Below are 22142 nucleotides of genomic sequence, written 5' to 3'. Positions count from 1 at the left end.
TTATGCATCACTCTTTTCAAAATCCCTATTTTTTTTTCCTATCAATTTTTATTTTAAATTTCTTTTTATAATTTTTTAAAAATAAAAATAAAATTTATGGGTTTATGGAAGAAAGCATGGGCTGAAATCAAGTGGGTTGACTCATAATTTGGAAGCAAAGGAAGTGGCCAATGGGGAGCCATGCAGCAGCCAGCTGTCAAGTTCTGATTGGATAGAGCAGGAATGATTTGTGGTCCAAAGCTCACTCACTCCCGACCTTTATTCTCCCATGCCAAAACCCGTTGTCATCCACCAACACCATTTTTTTTTTCTAAATTTTATTTCAAAAATCAATTCAAATTAATTTGGATTTTAAAATTATGGTTTAATATTAATGATTTACCATCATGTTTATCATGAATAAAAATATTTTACACAATTACTTAAAATATCAATTACAACCCTTTCAAGAATATTTAAAAAAAGAAAAATTAAATCCTTTCACATATTTACTTCTTTACATTACTCCCTAAAAAGTTTTTAAAATATTAACCAGAAAATAAAAAATAGTTTTCACAAAGTTATAAATATGGTGTAGGTATAGGCATATGCATAGGTAGAGGTATGTGTGAGGGTTACACTCACTCAATATAATATACTAATTCTAAGAAACTATGTTGAAAATGTCAGGCATTTCTCAGATGTTTGTACTTCGTTTCCAAATTTCTTAAACTACTAGACAAAAGTCCAATAATAATAATATTGTTAGTAGGATTGCTTTATGAAGTTTCTTTTTCTAAATTCAAGATACAAAACCCATTAAATCAAATATTAAAATATAGTAATATTATCTGCGTAAACTCCTAAACAAATTATTATTATTCAATTACCACCATGTGTCTATTCTAAAGCCTATTCGATATAGCATTCAATGTTACAAAACTGTTGGTCACTGTTGGATGATGAAAGTCTCACATCCACCTAGGCTAATTTAAGGAATGATTATGGGTTTATAAACAAAAAATATTCTCCTCATTGTGAGGCTTTTTGGAAAAGCCCAAAGCAAAGCCACGTGAACTTATGCTCAAGGTGGACAATTTCATATCATTGTGGAGAGTGTGTTTGTCTAACAGCCACATCATAGCACTCAACCCACTTTTTGTTTTTTCTTTGTTTTTTTACTCACTATTTTACCCTACTTTTGTAAACCTCCACATTAAGTAAAGATTTATTAAAATGCCAAACCCAAAGAGTAAGAATCCCTCAAAAAAAAAAAAAAAAAAAAGAAAAAAAAAGGGTAATGTATTGTGTAGTAAAAGCCCTTAAAAGCAGAAGGTTTAGAACGTACTTTAGAGAGAGCCTCTAATCTGCCGCGCTGTCACCACCTTGCCTTCCCTTCCGCTCTTCCTTCTTCTTCTTCTTCCTCTTCACGCGTCCCCCACTCCTCTCATTACTACTCAATCCTTCTCTTATAAATTCCTTTCTCCCTTTCTCAGACAAACCCATCTTTCCTTCTTCCTCTCTCTCTCTCTAGACGGCCATGGCCTACGGCTCCGCAGTGAAGAGCGTGGCGTTTTGGTGGGTTCTTCTTATGGGGGCTTTTCGTGCTTACGGGGGAAGCTTTTATGAGGATTTTGAGATCACTTGGGGCGGAGATAGAGCTAAGGTCTTCAACCGCGGCTCCCTTCTCTCTCTCTCTCTTGATAAGGTTTCTGGGTCTGGTTTTCAGTCCAAAAAACAGTACCTCTTTGGCCGGATTGATATGCAGCTTAAGCTCGTCGCCGGTAACTCCGCCGGCACTGTCACCGCCTATTATGTATGTCTTTTCTTCTTCTTCTTCTTCTTCTTCTTCAGATTCCTTGGAGGGAAGATAACATTAACTGTTTTAATCATTATTCAAAATATTATAAAAAAAGAAAAAAAAAACGTTTTTTCTTAAAGAACATCACGGGATTTTGAATGTTTGAACGTTTTTTATGTTTATGAACAGTCAATTTCAAATAAAGTAATACACGTATTTATCTACAAAGTTATGTTTGAATTGAGTTGAATATAAATTAAATAACTAGGTGGATAATGGTAAAGATAAAATAAATATATATTTTTAATATTGTAAAAGCTAAATTAATAAAAAAACCTCTAATGATACTAGAAACTAATTAATACGACAAAAATAGTCTAATAACACTTCAACCCTTTAATGTTATTTTGAAAAGTTAGTACTTTTTAAATGTGTAATAAAGGTATTTTTTAATTTTTTAAAAAAAAAATTAAAAAAGTTTTAAGGTATTTTTGAAATTTTTAAAAGAAGTTTAGAGTATGAATTAAATTCTATTTTTGAAACAAAATATTCCTAATTTCCATCTAAAAAAATTCAATATAAAAATATTTTTTAAAGGGTTTTTTTTATAAAAAAAAATTAAGGATATATATATATATATATTGTTAATTTAGCCTCAACTAAAAGAAAAAAAGATATTTAAAATTATAAAATTAAAAACAAAAATAGGCATACTTTTGTTATTTATAATTAAAAAAGGTAAATGTAATTTTGTTTTATTGCTTTTTATGAACTAAATTTTGACTAATCATTTATCCTTCACGTGAATTACATATAGCTATTTAATTTAAACAAAATTAAAAAAAAAAACGATAAATGAATAAGAAAAAGACAAATTAAGTCGATTATTTATTGACATTTTAGATCATAGTAACAAAGAAATTGATGTAATTAGCGAAATCATAGTCTTAAATCACAAGGCATAGGCTGACTTTATGGGATTCTTTTGTCCAAAAAAGTGAAGAAATGATAAGATAGGGAAACAGTGAATTAATTAATTAATTAATTAATTAATTAATTTTGGGATTTGGGGTTTGGGGTTTGGGGCAGTTGTCTTCCGAAGGGGCAAGCCATGATGAAATTGACTTCGAATTTCTGGGGAATGTAAGCGGTGATCCTTACATTCTCCATACCAATGTGTTCACTCAAGGAAAGGGAAACAGAGTGTTGGATGATGGAAGTCCCACATCGACTAATTTAGGGAATGATCATGGGTTTATAAGTGAGGAATGCTAACTCCATTGGTATGAGGCCTTTTGGGGAAGCCCAAAGCAAAGCCATGAGAGCTTATGCTCAAAGTGGACAATATCATACCATTGTGGAGAGTCGTGTTCGTCTAACATGGTATCAGAGCCATGCCCTAAACTTAGTCGTGCCAATAAATTGGTAAATCCTCAAATCCTCAAATATCGAACAAAGAACTCCTAAAGAAAAGGAGTCAAGCCCCTCCTCGAAGGCAGTCAAAAATGACTAAGACTCCAAAGGAGTCGAGCCTCGATTAAGGGGAGGCGCACTTTGTTCGAGGGGAGGTGTTGGATGATGGAAGTCCCACATCGACTAATTTAGGGAATGATCATGGGTTTATAAGTGAGGAATGCTAACTCCATTGGTATGAGGCCTTTTGGGGAAGCCCAAAGCAAAGCCATGAGAGCTTATGCTCAAAGTGGACAATATCATACCATTGTGGAGAGTCGTGTTCGTCTAACACAGAGAACAACAATTCTACCTCTGGTTTGATCCAACCAAGAACTTCCATACTTACTCCATTCTTTGGAATCCTCAACGGATTATGTAAGAACAACAGTTTTTCCTCTTATTCTACCTATTTCTATGATCATCACAAGATTTCGAGTAAAAGTTTAATCATATTTTGGATTTCTGTTGATAATCGTTTTCTACTTCAGATTCTTAGTAGACAACTATCCGATTAGAGAGTTCAAGAATGCGGAGGAGATCGGCGTACCTTTTCCGAGGACTCAGCCGATGCGAATCTACTCCAGCCTTTGGAACGCGGACGATTGGGCAACCAGAGGCGGATTGGTCAAAACCGACTGGTCTAAAGCTCCATTTACAGCCTATTACCGCAACTTTAACGCCACCGCTTGCACCGCCGCAGACTGCGCTAAATCCTGGTCGTCCTTCTCCGGCTCCTCCTCCGCTGCCGAACTGGACGCCTTTGGCCGTCGCCGCCTCCGCTGGGTCCAAAAGTACTTCATGATCTACAATTACTGTACCGATCTCAAGCGCTTTCCTCAAGGCCTTCCGCCTGAGTGCAATCGCCGATCGAAATTCCTCTGAGAGTGAGAATGAGATGCTCTAATGGCGGCAGCGGAAACCACTGTTCTTGATCGAAATCGAAACGTATCTCGGAAGATAGGCAGTCTTGATTAGGGCTTTTTCTATGTTATTGTCTGCAGGTGAGGTCTATGAAGCTTCATGGTCCTTCACTGTTTCCTTCCATGTATAAATGTTGCTGTAATTTTTCTTTTATGTTTATATTATATCAAATAAAATAGTTAGAATTTCCGTGATTACCCCTAATAGCTCAAGACCGAATTAGAATCATTCTCAACAAACCGTGAAAACCGGGTTGTGGGAGAGCAATACAAGCATCGTGCTGCTAGGCGAAGCGGTGGAGTGCTGCACCCTAGATGGCGAGAGTCTAGTAGCCGAAAGCATCATTAGCTTATGCTCTGACCCGAATAGCATGGGGCACGTGAAATCTCGTGTGAATCAGCAAGGACCACCTTGCAAGGCTAAATACTCCTGGGTGACCGATAGTGAAGTAGTACCGTAAGGGAAGGGTGAAAAGAACCCTCGTCGGGGAGTGAAGTGAAATAGAACACGAAACTATAAGCTTCCAAGTAGTGGGAGGAGACCAGGACTCTAAGAGTTCATAACAATTGATCCCATTTTTTTCAACGGGCTCTAATAGAGACCAAAAAATTTGAATGAACGATCCAACCGTTAATTAAAAAAGTGTTACATGAATGGTCGGAAATCACATCAAAACGAGCGTGATCATGAAAATAATTTATTTTCTGTTACTCAATCATAAAAATTTTAAAATTAAATAATTTTAAGTTGGGTCGGTCTATAGGGATATCAATATTAGGTAGCTAATTCAATCAAGTTGGGTTCGTGTTGGTTGGTACGAATATCGATATCAGATGATCTGTTGCTCAATAATAAGAAAAGTTGTGTTCGTGTTGGTCTGTAGGAATATCAATATCAGATGGTCTATTGCTCAATATAAGAAAAGTTGGGTTCGTGTTGGTCTATAGGTATTAGATTGACTAACGTAACGTTTAAAAAAATCTAGATCAGAAGCTCTATAAAAAGTAATATTCTTGAAAAAAAAAAAAAAAAAAAAAAAAAAGGGGAAATTAGGAGTTGGTTGAAGGGTAATTTTGAGGGGGGGGGGGGGGGGGGGTATGAGCAACCGAATTAGGCGCCGGAGTGTGGCGTCCCACCACACCATACACTATTTCATAAAAATCTCTCCGCCTTTCTCTCTCGGAATTCTCTCTCGGAATTCTCTCTCAATCATCCTAATTTCGAGATCCATCCATCCATTCAATTTCAATTCAATTCAATCCCATCTCCATTTTGTTCCAATCCAATTCATTTCCTCTCCAATTCATCCAATCCCACCTCCACCTCCACCTCCCCACCTCCAAATTCCCTCAACATTCATGGCGGATTCGCCACTGAAACCGCCGCTCCAGAGGCCTCCAGGCTACAAGGACCCAAGCGCCTCCGGTAGCTCAGCCTCCATCCCGGTCTCGAAGCCGCCGGCCGCCAGAAACAAGCCCCGTCTCCCGACCTCGTACAAGCCGAAGAAGAGGAAAAGCAGCTGCTGCAGGCTCTGCTGCTGCGTGTTCTGTTTCCTAATCCTGTTCCTGATCGTGGTGGTGTCCCTCGCCGGCGCCCTGTTCTACCTGATCTTCGACCCCAAGCTTCCCCTGTTCCACCTCCTCGCCTTCCGCATCTCCTCCTTCAAGGTCGCCCCGACCCCCGACGGGTCCTACCTGGACGCCCAGGTGTCCATCCGGGTGGAGTTCAAGAACCCCAACGACAAGCTGGCGATCAAGTACGGGAAGATCGAGTACGACGTGATGGTGGGGCAGGCGGCGGAGTTCGGGCAGCGGGAGCTGCAGGGGTTCACGCAGGGGAGGCGGAGCACGACGACGGTGAAGGCGGACTCCGGGGTGAAGGGGAAGATGCTGGGGGTGGAGGACTCGACGAGGCTGGTGTCCAAGTATCAGAGTAAGGCGATGGAGGTGAAAGTAGAGGCGAGGACGGCGGTGGGCGTGGTGGCTCAAGGCTGGGCGGTGGGTCCCATCCCCGTCAAATTGGATTGCGAGTCTAAATTGAAGAATATTGAGGCCGGTGATATGCCTACATGCAATATCAATCTACTTAGATGGTATGTTCTTCCTTTTTTTTTTTTTTTTTTCTTCTTTTTAATTATTATTATTGGAGGTTCAAAGTCCCACGTCTGCTCATTTAAGGAATAATCATGTGTTTATAATCAAGTAATATCTCCCCATTGACACGAGGTCTTTCGAGGAAGCCCAAAGCAAAGCCATAAGAGCCTATACTCAAAGTGGACAGTATTATACCATTGTGGCATGAGAGCCTATGCTCAAAGTAGACACTATCATACCATTGTGGCATGAGAGCCTAGACAGTATCATACCATTGTGGCATGAGAGCCTAGACAGTATCATACCATTGTGGCATGAGAGCCTAGACAGTATCATACCATTGTGGCATGAGAGCCTAGACAGTATCATACCATTGTGGAGAGTGGCATGAGAGCCTATGCTCAAAGTGGACAGTATCATACCATTGTGGCATGAGAGCCTAGACAGTATCATACCATTGTGGCATGAGAGCCTAGACAGTATCATACCATTGTGGCATGAGAGCCTAGACAGTATCATACCATTGTGGCATGAGAGCCTAGACAGTATCATACCATTGTGGCATGAGAGCCTAGACAGTATCATACCATTGTGGCATGAGAGCCTAGACAGTATCATACCATTGTGGCATGAGAGCCTAGGCTCAAAGTGGACAGTACCATTGTGGCATGAGAGCCTAGGCTCAAAGTGGACAGTACCATTGTGGCATGAGAGCCTAGGCTCAAAGTGGACAGTACCATTGTGGCATGAGAGCCTAGGCTCAAAGTGGACAGTACCATTGTGGCATGAGAGCCTAGGCTCAAAGTGGACAGTACCATTGTGGCATGAGAGCCTAGGCTCAAAGTGGACAGTATCATACCATTTCGTTGGTGTAACAATTATAATTATTATTTCCATTCTTTTTAATTATTTTGGATTAAAAACATCTCACTTAAATATTTTAAATATTAAATTTATAGAGATGTTTTTCCTTTTTTAAATTATATTAAAAATATTCTTAATTAATATAAAATATTTTGAATAAGGGAATAATGGTATATATTTTTTATTGCAGGATCAATATACGTGGATGAGGTTGCAATTGCACTATTGCTCGGAAGTCAATTATATTATATTATTTATTTTTATTGGGTTGAATATTTTATTGGAACTTTTTTCTTTTTTTCCTTTTTTAATCGAATTAATTTTTCTTAAATATTACGACTTTAGAACGTCAAATAATTCTTTGACTAAATATATATTTGTTCTAAGTGTGAAATATAATGAAAAAAAAGGAAAAAAAAAAAAAAAGAGGGTTTCATTTAATTTGTACTAATATAAAGGGTGTTTATATTATTGTGATTATAATGTAAAGACAATGTAATTTGTTTTTTATTGATATATTTAATTATTCTTATTATTCTTTTAAACAATATTTGTATGAAGTTATTATTTGGATTGGAAAAAAAAAAAATTACTGAGAGATATGATAACTTCACCTTGGCATGGGACCTCGAGGGTGACTGACGAGATTGAGTGGCTGAAAAATTGTCATTATGCATTCTCTCAACTAATTGTTTTGATTGTTTGATGATTTGTATTTTGAGAAGAAAGTGAAAATATATTCTAATTTTTTTATAGAAATTTTGAGAAATAATTATCAATTTTTTTTTTTAATTTTATGAATTATTATAGAGCTAAATTAAAAAGGGTTAAAATATAAATAACTAAAATTTAAGATCAAAATTGAAAAAACGTTCCAACGTTAAATACTAAAATATATATTTAACATTTTTTACGAGTTTCTTATCCTACTTCATATTTCGAATTGAAGGGTGTTATTTCTGGCATCATATCCATAATTAGTGGCGCATTCATCATAATTTGAAACTCTAGCTCTGTATCAAGGTGATCCTCACTATCATCAATATTGCCACTATCATAAATATGTCTCTATCATCCATGCCACTATCATAAATATGTCTCTATCATCCATATCTCACTATCATCAATAAGAAATTTAACGTAGAAGAATCAAATTATAGACCTTTTAAATTGTAATGACTAATTAATAATTAATTAAAAAAATGAGTTGATGAATTGTTTTTATACTATGACCTTCAAGTTTCCAAGAACTACTAAAATATAAATTCAAACTTCAAGAAGTAATTAGATATCAATTTCAAACTTAGGAGATCGGAGGATCATCTTCGTCGTCGACTCTGACACCACCAATTCCGGCGATGACAACTACGTGGCCGGCCACGCCGATTAGATCCACCTCCACAATTCGCCAACAACGGAATCTGCTACTACCGGAGGAGATTGGTACTTCCTCAACGAAAATCGTTGACGACCTCGCAGCCGTCCCGGCGGAGAACCGCGAGTGCGGCGGCAGAGATGAGATGGAGTACACTACCAGCCGCCACAGACGACGGTGTTTCGCGGCGATTTGTGGGACAGTGTGGAGGATTTGGACAGAGTTCGAGCCATGAAAATGGGATGTGGGAGACTTATTTTGAAGGAAGAGGATTCATTTTGTGCATTGCATTGCATTTTGTTCAGTGTGTAAATATTAGATTCTAACAAACAGTTAATAAATATTTCTTAAAATTTATAATCCAAACCCATATAGTTTGGACTTCAATTGATTGAGTGTTTTAGAACATTTACCTTCAATCAAATCTCCCTTGAATTTCTAAAATGAATGTTGCATCATCCTTCAACAATGTTGGTGATAAAATACAAACACAGATCCATCCAATCCATGGTGTGAAAGTTTGAGCAAAAAAGTAGTAATAAGTTTCTAAATTCTAGGGCTCTACACATCTTTTTATATTACTTGCGCTATAATATGGCAAGTTCAGTTGTTCACAACTTTCATGGTGGTCTTTGTAAATCAATACAGACTCACCAAATAATAACTGCTTCGAGATTAGAAAGAATCAAGAATCTGATCTACGATCACTGGAAGCCTCTGCCAGACTCTCGGGGTCCGATTTTAACGATGGAGAAGGCAAATCCACAAGCATCTGAGGAGGAGCAAAATACATGTGCAGAGACATCATGCACACTATAATCCCCAGGAAAAGCTGTTTCATAAAAAAAAAAAAAAAAAAAAAAAAAAAAAAACAAGGGATATCAAATTGAGGAAGAAAATCGCTATATGTTGCTCTTGTTAGAAAGTTGTCGTGTATAGTGTATATGGGTACACCATGATCAAGCATTAAGTCAATGACTTTCGTTGCTATATAGACATCCCTCTTATGGATGGAATTAACGAAGGTAGAGATTGCTGTCTTCCTACGATCTCTCTTAGAAGAAGATATTAGGAGAGTCACCCGACGCGCCTCCTCTTATAAAACAAAGGCTAGTATTAGAGGTTTAAAATGATGAAAAAGCCATTTTTGGTATGGGAGGTAAGTTGGCCCACATGCAGTCTTTTTTTTTTTTTTTTTTTTTGTGTGTGTGTGGGAAACATACACGCAGTCACAAATTTGAAAACTGTTTTTTGCAATTTGCGTAATAATTTACCTTAAATCAAACATTAGATAACTACACTATGAACATGATGGCTCAAGATATAGCAGCTATATGGCAAGAAGAGCGTGAAACAAAGGAAATTTATAAACCAGTTTCATAGGCATCTGAGTTCACCTGCAGTGTCGGTCTGAAGTTAAACAGATGCACAGATAAGACAGTCGTCAGAAGCATTGCCATTGAAGTAGAATACACCTAGATTATTGAACAAAAAGAACCATGAGTATTACAAGATATGAAGCACAATGATGGCTAGCGAAGTATATAACACGAAGCCTTTATCGAAGATAAAACAGGTACCTTAACAATATTATCGGCATATTTCATCAGCCATGAAACCAAAAGCCCAGTAGACCCAAGATTAATAACCACCATCCAGGTAGTAATACTGTATCCGTTGAATATACGTTGCCACCATGGACCGTTCTCAAATCCACCTCTAAAATCATCCACGACAAGTCGTGCCATATTAAAAATAGACCCAAACCTGGAAGACCACAATCCAAATGATTCTAATGTTAATGCATTCTAATCACACGAATAAAGTTGAAAAACTGATGACTTCTTTAAGCACTACAAGGAGCCATTGGTCTTCTAAATCCGCTTATGAGAAAAAATGAACATAAACTTAATTCTTGGAAGAAAATCATATTCTTCATTTTGAAAATAAAACAGCAGATTAAAAGACAACTAAGAGTAAGCAACCTGATAAATATAAAAGAATGGGTACCTACGTGTATAACTGAACATTCTGCCAGTATAAAGAATCATTATTTTTCTTCATCAAGAATTCTGTATAAATGCCTGCTAATGCTGAAAGACAAGCAGAAAGAATTCCTAACATGTATCCTTCAATTGGTGATGAGAGAAGAGATTCACATGAAGCCTCTCCACATCCTTTTACCTGAATAAATGAAAAATTACAAAAAAAAAAAAAAAAAAAAAAGCCCATTAAAATTTATAGAAAATATCAATAATTAACTATTAATTTGGAAAAAGGGAGACTAAATGAAGACCGCAGAGAAAGCATAGGAGGCTAAGAAGCCAACAATTCTATAACTATTGGATCCCCAATTTCCAATATGAACTACATAAAATACCTAAACTACATAGATTCTGATTTAAAACATACTACAACCTGAAAAACATTCTACGCAGCTGCAGCACATACTAACTAAATGGGCAAAGTTGACTTGTTATGACTTTTCGAATTCTGTTGTTAGGTTGTTAGGTTCAGGCACATCATTCCTCTATCAATATTAACTCTCTGTTAGTTAGCTGAGCACTCTCGTATATAATATGGGCTGGCGGCCAAATTAGAGAAACAATTTTGTTGCTCGTGAATTCTGTTCCCTTCCTGGGTTTACAGCAATGTTGCTGGGCCCTTGTTCAACCTCTCTGCCGCCTGGAACCTGTAGCCTTCTTTATTTATTGCTCTTCATATTAGGAATTACATCCATTTCAGTCCGTGTTCACAGCTAGTTTTTCCACCCTTCCACTATCAGTGATGCCAAGCTAGGTCTAGCCTTTAGTCAGGAAATCATAATTATCTGTAATATGACTATTCTTATCACTCTTCCCTCCATTTCTCATCTATCTTACTGATCGCCGAAGACATCTCCAAGAGTATTTTATTTCCATGAAATTCCCATAATTAGTAACAAGTCCATAAGCCAGATTTGAATAAAAGTAGAAGTGTCTTTCTTTTCGAATGCAATACCTGGCTTGTGGTCGTCCCAACTGCCAACAGAATAATAGCCATCCACTGCAAGTTCGATAGCTTCCTCTTTAGGACTAGCCTAAATCAGGTAATAGAAATATCTGCTCTTATGTAAGAATAAGAATCCAAGAAATGATACGCCTTGATGTAACAGTCATTTGTATATGGTAGAGAATCACCTGAACAAAATTCCAGTCGTGACAATCTTCAAATTCCCCATTATCTGGTATGTGGATGTATCTACATACGTCAGGGTAGCAAATTGAACATTGTTGTGGATCAGATATATAATTGAAGGTATCGGATATAAACGAACAGTCCTCCAATCAGTGGTCATTTTCGGAGGAGGAGATTTCTGGCTCTCTTTCCACAGAAACATACTTGACACTAAAAGCTACAAATATGTATTCAGATATAGATTAATGATACAAAAAGTAAAGAAAATCACATTGCTTCAAGGAATGCAAAGCACCTTAAAAACTTCCGCAAGAAAGGGGACGGTCGCATAGTCATATTCATATCTACCATTACTTTGTGATAAAGTAGTTAAAATTCCCTGTCATACATAGAAGGTGAAAACGATTCATTAACCAGAGTCTCTAAAGCATCAAAAATGGAAAAGGAAACCAGATTCTAATTAGAATTATGACGATAACTCATCGCATCAAGTAACTAAATCAATCGAAGCTACTACACCATAGCTTAACAACACAATCAAAATTTCTACACAACTAACAGAACATTCTGCATCCATGTTGTTCGAAATGGTGATTGAAAGTAAGAGGCCGAGTTTCAAATTCTGTTGAGTGAAACGAGAGAGTACTGATTTGAAATCACAAACCTGAGAACTGGTGAGTACGGTAAGAAGCAAAGCGACCATGTACCACTGCATTTCGAGCAATCTGCGCAGCAACAGAGATCAGAGATGAGAGAAATCTAGGGCTTGGCGACAGCGAAGAATTCCAGAGCGTAATGGCGAGAAATCGAGATGAGGTGACGAAGGAAAAACGCATCCGGAGGAGGAGAGGCGGAGTACGCGGGTAGATGAAATTGAGATCGGGATCTCCTCATCAAAGAAATTGAGATTAAAAAAAAAAAAAAAAAAAAAAAAAAAAAAAAAAAAAAAAAAAAAGTTTTATTAAAGGGAAAATTATTATTTTAAGCCGTTCGAGTATTAATTTCAGAAAATATATTAAATATAAAATGAAAAAAATAGTTATGTTAGATAATGGTATTGTCAATTTTGAGTATAAGCTCTCATGCTTCCCCAAAAAGTCTCATACCAACGGTATCATCCGACACCTCCCCTCGACCCTGCCTTCGAAGAGGCTTGTCCATTTTGAGTATAAGCTCTCGGGTTTCCCCAAAAAGTCTCATACCAACAGTATTATCCGACACCTCCCCTCGACTCTGCCTTCGAAGAGGCTTGTCCATTTTGAGTATAAGCTCTCGAGTTTCCCCAAAAAGTCCCATACCAACGGTATCATCCAACACCTCCCCTCGACCCTGCCTTCGAAGAGGCTCAACTCCTTTTCTTTTTTAGTCATTTGTTCGACATTTGAAGATTTACCAATCTACTGGCACGACTAAGTTTAGGGCATGACTCTGATACCATGTTAGATGAACACGACTCTCCACAATAGTATGATATTGTCCACTTTGAGCATAAAATCTCATGGTTTTGCTTTGGACTTCCCCAAAAGGTCTCATACCAATGAAGAGAGTATTCCTTGATTATAAACCTATAATTATTATTTAAATTAGCCGACGTGGGACTTTTATCATCCAACATTTATTGCATTCGATTAAAATATTAAAAAAGTAATGTATACGAGATATATTGAAATATATTTTTAAAAATAAATTGCCTTCAAAAGAAAATTTAAAAATTGCAAACAATAATTAAAAAAAAAAAAAAAAAAACAACGGTAATATTATAGGACCTAATGGGCCGGCAGGAGTTTTTTTGTTGGCCCAATAGGAAATAAATGTCAATTTCTCTTACATTTTAAATTGTAGCAGTTGAATCATGGTCTCTCTCTCGTCGGACTTTCTGAGCGTGGTCTCTCTCTCTCTCCCTTGTTCTGATCTCGATTAAATCGGAAATTTCACCGATTCCGCCGGAAATTGAAGTGCGAAATTATTGATATCGACTAGGATCGCATTATCTCTTCACTCTACGTCATCAGATTCGGAGTAAAGTGTATTTTACTTCGTTTTCTCGGGCGTATGATCTCCTAGGGTTTGATCTCCATCTTTCTCTCTCTGTCTATCCAATTTTTATTCTCTTACAGCGATTTGCAAGATTGTATGGTTTTTCTGCATCATCATAAGTTTTGGCATTCGGTTGACTGTTAACCTTACCTACAATTTTCATTGAAGAACTCAGCGTTTCAAACTGGCAATGTCTATGAAACTTGGAAACGTATGGATGTTTCTTCTGCTACTGGAAACACGATTTTCAAATTTTTTTTGTTTTCAATTTATTTTTCAGTTTATGACATTTTCTCTTGTGGAAGAGGTTTTTGAGTTCTAAAATTCTAAGACTTTTAACTGATTAGTGTTGATCAGAATTGGTAGATGAACTACTCAACGTTTGAGCTATTCAATATTTCTTTTAATCCTCTCTTAAAGACTTTCGTTGTATATAGATGTACAATACACACAGCAAATGGCATCAGCCCTCGCCACTAAAGTACGGAGATCATATGTTAGTTTTGTGTAGCATTTTGTTCGCCTTCGAACAACTTATCTATTTGTTGTGTTTGTAGTTTGTATTTGAATGAGTAATCTATTTGTGTTTCCTCAGTTTAGCACGTGGTAGTTTTTATTTTTTTAATGAAAGCCTGTGGTAGTTTTTCTTTGAAACTCGTTCTATGGAGAATGTAAGTCATGGCTACCACTTTAATTCTCTAATGTAATTCATATGATCTTGTAGGTATTATTTGTTACTTTCTACTACAATGCTCTGTCTCCTCCTCTTGTGAAAATTTCCATCACAAATGTGACTATGTTTTCAATATAATTTAAATTACAGTATCATCTTTCCTCGTAAATTGATCTAAATGTATTGTTCTGACTAGTCTTTGTGATTTATTGTTGCAGGATCCAATCCTTGCCCCTCTTGTTATACTACTTCTATTTGGAAAATGAGATGGGAAGAAATTTTGAAGGTGATTTTTCCGTTGCTGGAAGGTGTGGACCTTGCTTCCTGCATGTTAGTGTGCAAGCAGTGGAGAGACATAGCTCGAGATGATTTCTTTTGGAAATGTTTGTGCGCCAAGAAGTGGCCTTCAACCTGCAAAAATCCCGATCCTCCGACCAATACCTACTATAAATTATATCAAAACTTTTACAAACGTCCCAATAATCGACGTCTTCTCCCTCCTCGACTTTCCTTTGAGGATCTAGAGTTTTTTATTGACATTTGGAGTGAAGACAGATTAATCTTCTCAGAAGTAGTTGCAGGTCAAGTCCTCCAGAGTGGTATGAAGCCACCACCTGGTACTAGTAATGTGATTAATTATCACCTAGAAGCCCCAGAGTTCAAGATGACACTACCTGTTCAGCCAAGGTTCTCAATTCCTATATCCCATACTGTGAGCGTATCTGTGCTCGTAGGACGCAAGGATTCCAATAAAGTTGCTCGTATAGTCAACAAATCTGTATTTGATTACATTGATCGAACATCATACAGGACATTGGCTTTTGACTACCTTGATTTTTCACCTCTCTACCCATTTGTCTCCGGAATCCGAGCATGGATCTCATTGCTTTTCTTGGACGATGGAAATGATGGCATAATTGATGTTTTTGGAATTGTAATGGATTTCTGTGATGCTGCAAACACAAAGGATGAGGTATTATGGCTTTTGGACTTGCTTGATTGGAAATGAAGGGTTACATTTTCTGGGAAAGAACATTCAAAAAGAGTTGGGGCCACATGGTGGTCACCAAGTATGAAACTCTCACATCGTTGCTGAAACCGTCACCCTGATTTTTCTGGTATCAATTATTACCTTACTTGTTTATTGTCACTGTACATAATTTTTCAACTCCTTTCATCAATAAATATGAATGATTTTCTTTTCATGAACTTATGTTTTCGTAGTTTATGTGAATCACCTGCACTTTGATTCAGACTTAAAAGCCATTTTCTATATTGCTAGGCTTATTTCTTAGCAATATATGTATGTACATGTGTTTGTCACACTATGTAGTTTGTAGGAACCGAAGCAAGGGGAGCTCATAGCCGCTCTCTTAGGAAGGATTAGAGCCAGTCCATTCATTAACATGACCTGTTTTATACATTGTTAGAGCAAGATAGTGCAATAAGAAAGAGGGGAAAAAAAAAAAAGAAAGAAAAAGCCAAAGAACATGCCTTGCCACCAATTATTTGTCAATGTCATGAAGGAAAATCTGTATCCGAGTGGCCTATGGATGCGAAATTAGGAGCAACTTTAATTGATAAACCATGGCATAGAGAACCTTTAAGATAGTGTAAGATATGGTTGAGAACTTGAAAATGTACTGTGATTGGAGGCTAAGAGAATTGACTCAATTTATTTCAAACAAAAAGTAATATCTGGGTTAGTGGTAACAAGATATTGTAGATTGTAGAGAAAACCCGAGTTGCAGAAAATCAGAGTAGGGTGATTTATAAGAAGAACATCTGTTGTTTACAAGGTTTTCCTTGTGCAGGGGTGATGGGGATAGTTAAATATTGTGTATCGAGCTAAGCTAGCTTGTAAATTAGTGATATACTTGGGTTGAGTTAAGATAATCCCTAAACTATCCTTGGGAACTTAGATTCTTTCAATATTACAAGGACCACCAATGTCATTGATTGTATATTTTGATGGTAGCTTTTTTTAAACATCATAGAGTTTTAGTTAAGCTGATGACAGTTATAGTGTACTTTCATAGATGGCTATAAACATCATGCCATATGAAGAGAAATAAAGGCATATTGGACTTGGATGGAATGGAATTGGAAAATTGTAATGGGTGTCAAAATTGGTTGGATTATTTGCAACTATGCCAAACGTCCTATTCTTTTGTAATTTCGTTTTCTAACCCATCTATCACGTATTGGTGGACATTTATCATTGGTAGAGCATTTTTACATCTGTCACTAATTGACTATTTCTATGACCATCATTGATGGAGATGTTTAACATTACTAGATGTCTACCATTAATTGATCATTTTCATGTTTATTATTGAGAACCAATTTTTATGTTTATTCTATCAATAGTAAACTCTTTTTATGCTTATTACCAGTCATTTCTATGTGTTTGATACACAAAAACGTATTATTGATATACTATGTCTACGCCTATCAATGATAGATATCTATTAGTGATACATGTAGGGGTAACAAAAATTATATTATGTGTATATTTGGTTTTAACAACAAGGGATAACACGCCCATTGATCATTGCATTGTAATTTGAGCCGAAGCTAGTGAGGTTCTAGGCGCCTTTGGGCGATATTGTGGCTTTCTAGAAGATTCACATTCGAGTCTCAAGAGCTTTTTTTTTTTGGAGATTTGTGATAGTTTATTATTCCTCGAGTGTCTGTTATTGTTATTCCTTTATTTGGTTCTTGATAATCCCAATATTTGCTAGAACTCTTTTCCTGCCTGAATTATCGCATCTTGGGATGATTTTGGAGAGGGTTTCTTGACATTTAAGTAATGTGAGAATGAAGCACTCAGGGATCCGTATGTGAGGTTTAGAAAGTTGTAGCAAAAAATTTGGTTTGCCCTATTGTGTACAGTTAGAAATGCTTTACAAAAGTTTGAATATAGTGATATGAAACTCTACTTAATTGGATTTAAGAACCTTTGTGGATGTATAAAACCCTTAGACAACAAAGGCTAAAACTCCAAAATCAAGATGATTTCATCCCAATGATATCAAACTTCGAGAATTCAATCTAACAACCAGAATTCAATCTAACAACCTTAATAAGAAAAAGATATTTAAATCTAAAATATCTAAGAACCTCAAAACAATAAGAAATCAACCCAAGGGAAAGATCGAGATCGAGATTGGAATGACTCCACAAGGAATGATATGGCTCAGTTTATATCAAATAGTCTCACGATCCTCAAGTGGTATATGTTGTCTTTAAGCATCTCAAGTGGCATATGTTGTCTTTAAGCATTTGGAGCTTTGATGGGAAAAGTGAATCTAGAACTTTGAAATTAAAAACAGAGTAGGCGCTCCTAAGGAAAATTTCTTATTTGGACTAGTGATAAGACAATTGTTGTTATTACATAGAAAATTTACCGATTGCAACCTTTGTGGCACTATTCGAGGTCAAGCAATGATTCAAGTTTGGGGTTTGATACCTTGTAGATATGCAAGTTATTTAGGTAGTATTCTCTTTGAGAATGAATTCTATGCGTTTATCGAGATTTTACTGTGAAATCATGTCTAATTCATCCGTTTGCATAATTATGATAGATAGCTGTTAAATTAGAAGACTGTAGTTTTATAAGCTCTGAATGACTAAATAATTGTTCGATCTTGTTTGTTTCTTTGAATGATTACGACCGTTTTATATAAAAGTATTTGAAAGTAGCAATAGAGCGAAAGATGATTTCTACTTTGGAACATATATTCCTTCTCACAAGTTTAGATACTTTCGTTAAGAATAAGAGAGAGAACGTGCTTCCAACATGTGAATCCTATCTCTCCATTCATACATCAATATCATGTCTTTATCAGAATTGGTTGTACCAATAATTCCAAGAGATGCGAAAAGTTGTGGAGGGCTATAAATGGTATCCCATGGTATGTCGTTTTCTTCGTATATTTTTTTAGTTAAATTATATGTTTAGAGATTTTGTTAAATAGATTTATTAAGCTTGTGTTTAGATGGTACAAAAAGTAGATATGTTAAATTTAAAGATTGAACTATCTTGTATTCTCCATTCACCTGCTACAGGTTGGGATTCGGTTCCCGTTATACGCGACGAAGAAGACGGATTCAACTAGATATGTCTTGATTTCATGAAGAACAAGTATGTTCTTCGTGCTTGCGAAACAAAATTGTTGGTACTTTATGGGAACTTCTCAGCAAGTTCCTCAATATCATCCCTCCTTGGGACCATTATGCTCCTTCAGGTATTCTCGTATCCGAAGGATACGGTGCTTGAAAATATACATACACGAATGGTTCCTAGACATGGACCACACAGGAAACAGAAAAGTATACTATACTCTTAGATGGCTCCTTAAAAACCACAGCTTGTGATGCTCCAATGGCATCCAAAATCCTGAAGTGGAAAAGGTTCACTTCAAGTCGCTGCATGCAAAATAAGGGAAGGTATTTCGCCTGGGCTCCCAGCTTTGACAGTGCCATTACCACCTCGTTTTACTACAATCTTATAGTGTCAGTACTTCTTTCTTGTGAGATCTCACGTCGATTGTAGAGGAGAAGGAAATATTCTTTTTAAGGGTATAGAAACTTCTCTCTAGCAGACACGTTTTAAAAATCTTTAGGGGAAGCCCGAAAGGAAAAGTTCAAAGAGGACAATATCTACTAGCGGTGGGCTTAGACAGTTACAAATGGTATTGGAGCCAGACACTGGGCGGTCTGAGCCCTGAAGGAGGTAGACACCGAGCGGTGTGCCAGCGAGGACGTTGGGTCCCAAAAGGGGGTGGATTGTGAGATTGCACATCGATTGGAGATGGTAACAAAATATTCTTTATAAGGGTGTGGAAACATCTTCCTAACATATCCGTTTTAAAAACTTTGAGAGGAAGCTCAAAAGGGAAAGCCCAAAAAGAATAATATTTGATAGTGATAGGTTTGTCTGGTTATACTTAGTTGATGACTGAGGTTGCGAGGTATAAATTTATCAAGCAACAAATTGGCAAGCGTGTTGAGCAATTATATGTTTGGAAAATAGTTGGTCTACTCTCTCTAAACAAATATAAATGGGGAATTTCGTGAGAATGAGAACTGAAATAGAAGGTGGGGACGAGAAAGCCTTATTTGTCCTCTTCTCGTGACATCTGTACCACCTTTATTTGTCAAGTAAAAAAAAAAATCGTAAATCAAGATAAGATATTGATTGGTGGGAGAGTGAATGAAGAAAATATCAAGTGCCACCCCTTGTTAATATAAACCATAGGGGGAGATGATCAAATGGCATCCGAACTCATCAACTGAGAAAGATGATCAAATCCTTAGCCCTTTCGTTTCTATTTCTCGCCATCTTCCTTAACACTCATCCATCCGAGGCCAACGTGCGCTTCGACTTGTCCAGTGCCACAAGCTCATCTTACAAAGCTTTTATCAAAAATTTGAGGGAAGCACTTCCGAAGGATGGGAAAGTGTATGATATTCCTGTGTTACTTTCGACTGTAATGGACTCGAGGCGCTTCATACTAATAGATCTCGTCAATTACGACGGTCAATCCATCACAGCAGCCATAGATGTGCTAAACGTCTATATCGTGGCATACAGCACAGGCACAGTGTCCTACTTTTTTCAGCAAGTCCCAGCTCAAGCTCCCAAATTGCTGTTCAAAGGCACTCAGCAAAGGACACTTCCATACACAGGTAATTACGAGAACCTTCAAACTGCTGCAAAAAAACTAAGAGAAAACATCGAGCTTGGACTCCCATCTCTCGACAGTGCCATTACCACCTTGTTTCATTACAACGCCGAGGCTGCTGCTTCAGCGCTGCTCGTTCTCATTCAAACGACCTCTGAAGCTGCAAGGTTTAGATATATCGAGCTACAGATTGCTAACAATGTTGGGACGAAATTTAAGCCAAGTCAAACAATCATAAGCTTGGAAAACAACTGGTCTGCGCTCTCCAAACAAATCCAAATTGCCAAGAACAAAAATGGGCAATTTGAAACTCCAGTTATCCTTATAGACCCTCAAGGAAATCGTGTTCAAATAACAAACGTTACTTCGAACGTTGTGACCCAGAACATCAAGCTGCTGCTGAACATTGGTGCAACAGTTGATACAATGGCCGCCAACGATGTGGATGAGATGACGAGCGGTGTTCCCATAAGGCTATCAAGCTGTGGCCATGAGATGGAAAAGAAGTCAGTGGAGAATGGCCGGCATGCAAATTATGTATCGGTGTAACTTTTGAAGTTACAGGTATAGATAGTGGGTATTAAGACTTTAGTAGTCCACCCACAGAAATAAGGCATGTGTTCATTGTGTTTATGTGTTTTATTTCTTAAATGCTAAATAAAATGGAATGATGAAGTCCCTATGACTCGACTAAACGGAATGAACGGGTCGTTGGGTATTATGGAGAAAGTTTATGATATAGATCTTGTGAGATCTCACCTCGGTTGGAGAGGGGAACGAAACATTCTTTATAAGGGTGTAGAAACCTTTCTCTAACAAACGTGTTTTAAAATTTTGAGGGGAAGCTCGAAAAGGAAAACTCAAAGAAGACAATATATGTTAGTTGTGAGCTCGATACATTGAGGCTGCCTCCTAGGAATCTAGATTTTTTTTTTCTCTTTACATGATTGATATTTTTAGTTGGTTCTCGTCCCATTAGATTCCTCTTTGAAGAGATCTATAATTTTGAAGAATCCAGAGTTGTTGAGATAATAATCGAAGTATTTGAACATGAAAATAATCGAATAGTGAAATCAAAGATGTGTGCATAAAAGATGACCAATTTCGTTGGACCAATCCAATTCAATTTCTGGGTTATTTTGACGATGTTGATATTTTCTCCTATTTTCGAGACTACATACGAGACTCAAAGAAAGTTGGAGTGGAAAAACAGCAAATTTTGTCTTCTCTTACCACCTATATTTATTGAAGTAAAAAAAAAAAAAAAAAAAAAAAAAAGTTGTAAATCGAGATAAGATATTGATTGGTGGGAGAGTGAACGAAGAAAATATCTATATTAAACTCTTTTTATGCTTATTATCAGTCATTTCTATGTGTTTGATACACAAAAATCTATTATTGATATACTATTCCTACGCCTATCAATGATAGATATCTATTAGTGATACATATAGGCGTAACAAAAATTATGTGTATATTTGTATTCAACAACCAGGGATAGTACGCCCATTGATCATTGCATTGTAATTTGAGCCGAAGCTAGTGAGGTTCTAGGCGCCTTTGGGCGATATTGTGGCTTTCTAGAAGATTCACATTCGAGTCTCAAGAGTTCTTTTTTTTTTTTTTTTTTTTTTTTTTTTTTTTGGAGATTTGTGATAGTTTATTATTCCTTTATTTGGTTCTTGATAATCCCTTTGCTAGAACTCTTTTCCTGCCTGAATTATCGCATCTTGGGATGACTTTGGAGAGAATTTCTTAATCAAGTATTTTCTACCAATGATGTAAAGGATATCATGACATTTAAGTAATGAGAGAATGAATCACTCAGGGATTTGTATGTGAGGCTTAGAAAGTTGTAGCAAAAAATGTGGTTTGCCCTATTGTGTACAGTTAGAAATGCTTCACAAAAGTTCGAACATAGTGATATGAAACTCTACTTAATTGGATTTAAGAACCTTTGTGGATCCAAAATCAAGATGATTTCATCCCAATGAAATCAGACTTCGAGAATTCAATCTAATAACCTTGTTTAAAAACAAGATTTTTAAATCTAAAATATCTAAAAACCCCAAAACAA

The 22142-nt window shown here is 36.7% G+C and overlaps 5 protein-coding genes across 8 annotated transcripts; 4 read left to right on the top strand and 1 right to left on the bottom strand.

Annotated features, from left to right (window-relative positions):
• The first annotated feature begins 1506 nt into the window (after positions 1-1506).
• XTH15 (xyloglucan endotransglucosylase/hydrolase 15) lies at positions 1507-4353 on the top strand. The gene is made up of 4 exons (XM_023659397.2): positions 1507-1795; positions 2870-2984; positions 3532-3610; positions 3724-4353. Exons 1-4 carry the CDS (start codon positions 1520-1522, stop codon positions 4115-4117), a joined length of 864 nt encoding a protein of 287 aa, XP_023515165.1. The 5' UTR covers positions 1507-1519; the 3' UTR covers positions 4118-4353.
• Positions 4354-5303: 950 nt separating this feature from the next.
• On the top strand, positions 5304-7645 carry LOC111779220 (uncharacterized). The gene is made up of 2 exons (XM_023659316.2): positions 5304-6248; positions 7304-7645. Exons 1-2 carry the CDS (start codon positions 5515-5517, stop codon positions 7320-7322), a joined length of 753 nt encoding a protein of 250 aa, XP_023515084.1. The 5' UTR covers positions 5304-5514; the 3' UTR covers positions 7323-7645.
• A 1257-nt stretch (positions 7646-8902) lies between these two features.
• Positions 8903-12577, bottom strand: LOC111778113 (Nucleotide-sugar transporter family protein). The gene is made up of 8 exons (XM_023657768.2): positions 12330-12577; positions 11961-12044; positions 11668-11882; positions 11489-11567; positions 10503-10672; positions 10069-10255; positions 9886-9963; positions 8903-9320 (listed from the first exon to the last, which is right to left on the bottom strand). Exons 1-8 carry the CDS (start codon positions 12378-12380, stop codon positions 9174-9176), a joined length of 1011 nt encoding a protein of 336 aa, XP_023513536.2. The 5' UTR covers positions 12381-12577; the 3' UTR covers positions 8903-9173.
• Positions 12578-13508: 931 nt separating this feature from the next.
• LOC111778041 (F-box protein At5g39250) lies at positions 13509-15584 on the top strand. Of its 4 annotated transcripts, XM_023657652.2 has the most exons (3): positions 13509-13730; positions 14427-14492; positions 14594-15584. In XM_023657652.2, exon 3 carries the CDS (start codon positions 14638-14640, stop codon positions 15382-15384), a length of 747 nt encoding a protein of 248 aa, XP_023513420.2. In that variant the 5' UTR covers positions 13509-13730; positions 14427-14492; positions 14594-14637; the 3' UTR covers positions 15385-15584. The 4 variants fall into 4 exon arrangements, with proteins under 4 accessions (XP_023513420.2, XP_023513418.2, XP_023513419.2 ...); XM_023657650.2 differs by lacking the exon at positions 14427-14492; XM_023657651.2 differs by lacking the exon at positions 14427-14492 and having other exon boundaries at positions 13509-13913.
• A 4063-nt stretch (positions 15585-19647) lies between these two features.
• LOC147787678 (ribosome-inactivating protein cucurmosin) lies at positions 19648-20747 on the top strand. The gene has a single exon (XM_087118925.1). It carries the CDS (start codon positions 19682-19684, stop codon positions 20612-20614), a length of 933 nt encoding a protein of 310 aa, XP_086975051.1. The 5' UTR covers positions 19648-19681; the 3' UTR covers positions 20615-20747.
• Positions 20748-22142: the final 1395 nt, after the last annotated feature.

Source organism: Cucurbita pepo, chromosome 17 (genome assembly GCF_057944985.1).
Source record: "Cucurbita pepo subsp. pepo isolate OVF chromosome 17, ASM5794498v1, whole genome shotgun sequence".
NCBI classification, from domain to species: Eukaryota; Viridiplantae; Streptophyta; class Magnoliopsida; order Cucurbitales; family Cucurbitaceae; genus Cucurbita; species Cucurbita pepo.
Note: the sequence above shows the minus strand (reverse complement) of the source record. Positions and strands in the feature narration are given on the sequence as shown.

Coding starts and splice junctions, on each gene's coding strand:
- XTH15 (XM_023659397.2), top strand. CDS start 1,520: ATGGCCTACGGCTCCGCAGTGAAGAGCGTGGCGTTTTGGTGGGTTCTT. Junction 1,796..2,869: donor GCACTGTCACCGCCTATTAT/GTATGTCTTTTC, acceptor GGTTTGGGGCAG/TTGTCTTCCGAAGGGGCAAG. Junction 2,985..3,531: donor TCAAGGAAAGGGAAACAGAG/TGTTGGATGATG, acceptor TCTAACACAGAG/AACAACAATTCTACCTCTGG.
- LOC111779220 (XM_023659316.2), top strand. CDS start 5,515: ATGGCGGATTCGCCACTGAAACCGCCGCTCCAGAGGCCTCCAGGCTAC.
- LOC111778113 (XM_023657768.2), bottom strand. CDS start 12,380: ATGCAGTGGTACATGGTCGCTTTGCTTCTTACCGTACTCACCAGTTCT. Junction 10,673..11,488: donor TTGGGACGACCACAAGCCAG/GTATTGCATTCG, acceptor TCATTTATTCAG/GTAAAAGGATGTGGAGAGGC. Junction 10,256..10,502: donor CAGAATGTTCAGTTATACAC/GTAGGTACCCAT, acceptor GTGGTCTTCCAG/GTTTGGGTCTATTTTTAATA.
- LOC111778041 (XM_023657650.2), top strand. CDS start 14,638: ATGAGATGGGAAGAAATTTTGAAGGTGATTTTTCCGTTGCTGGAAGGT.
- LOC147787678 (XM_087118925.1), top strand. CDS start 19,682: ATGATCAAATCCTTAGCCCTTTCGTTTCTATTTCTCGCCATCTTCCTT.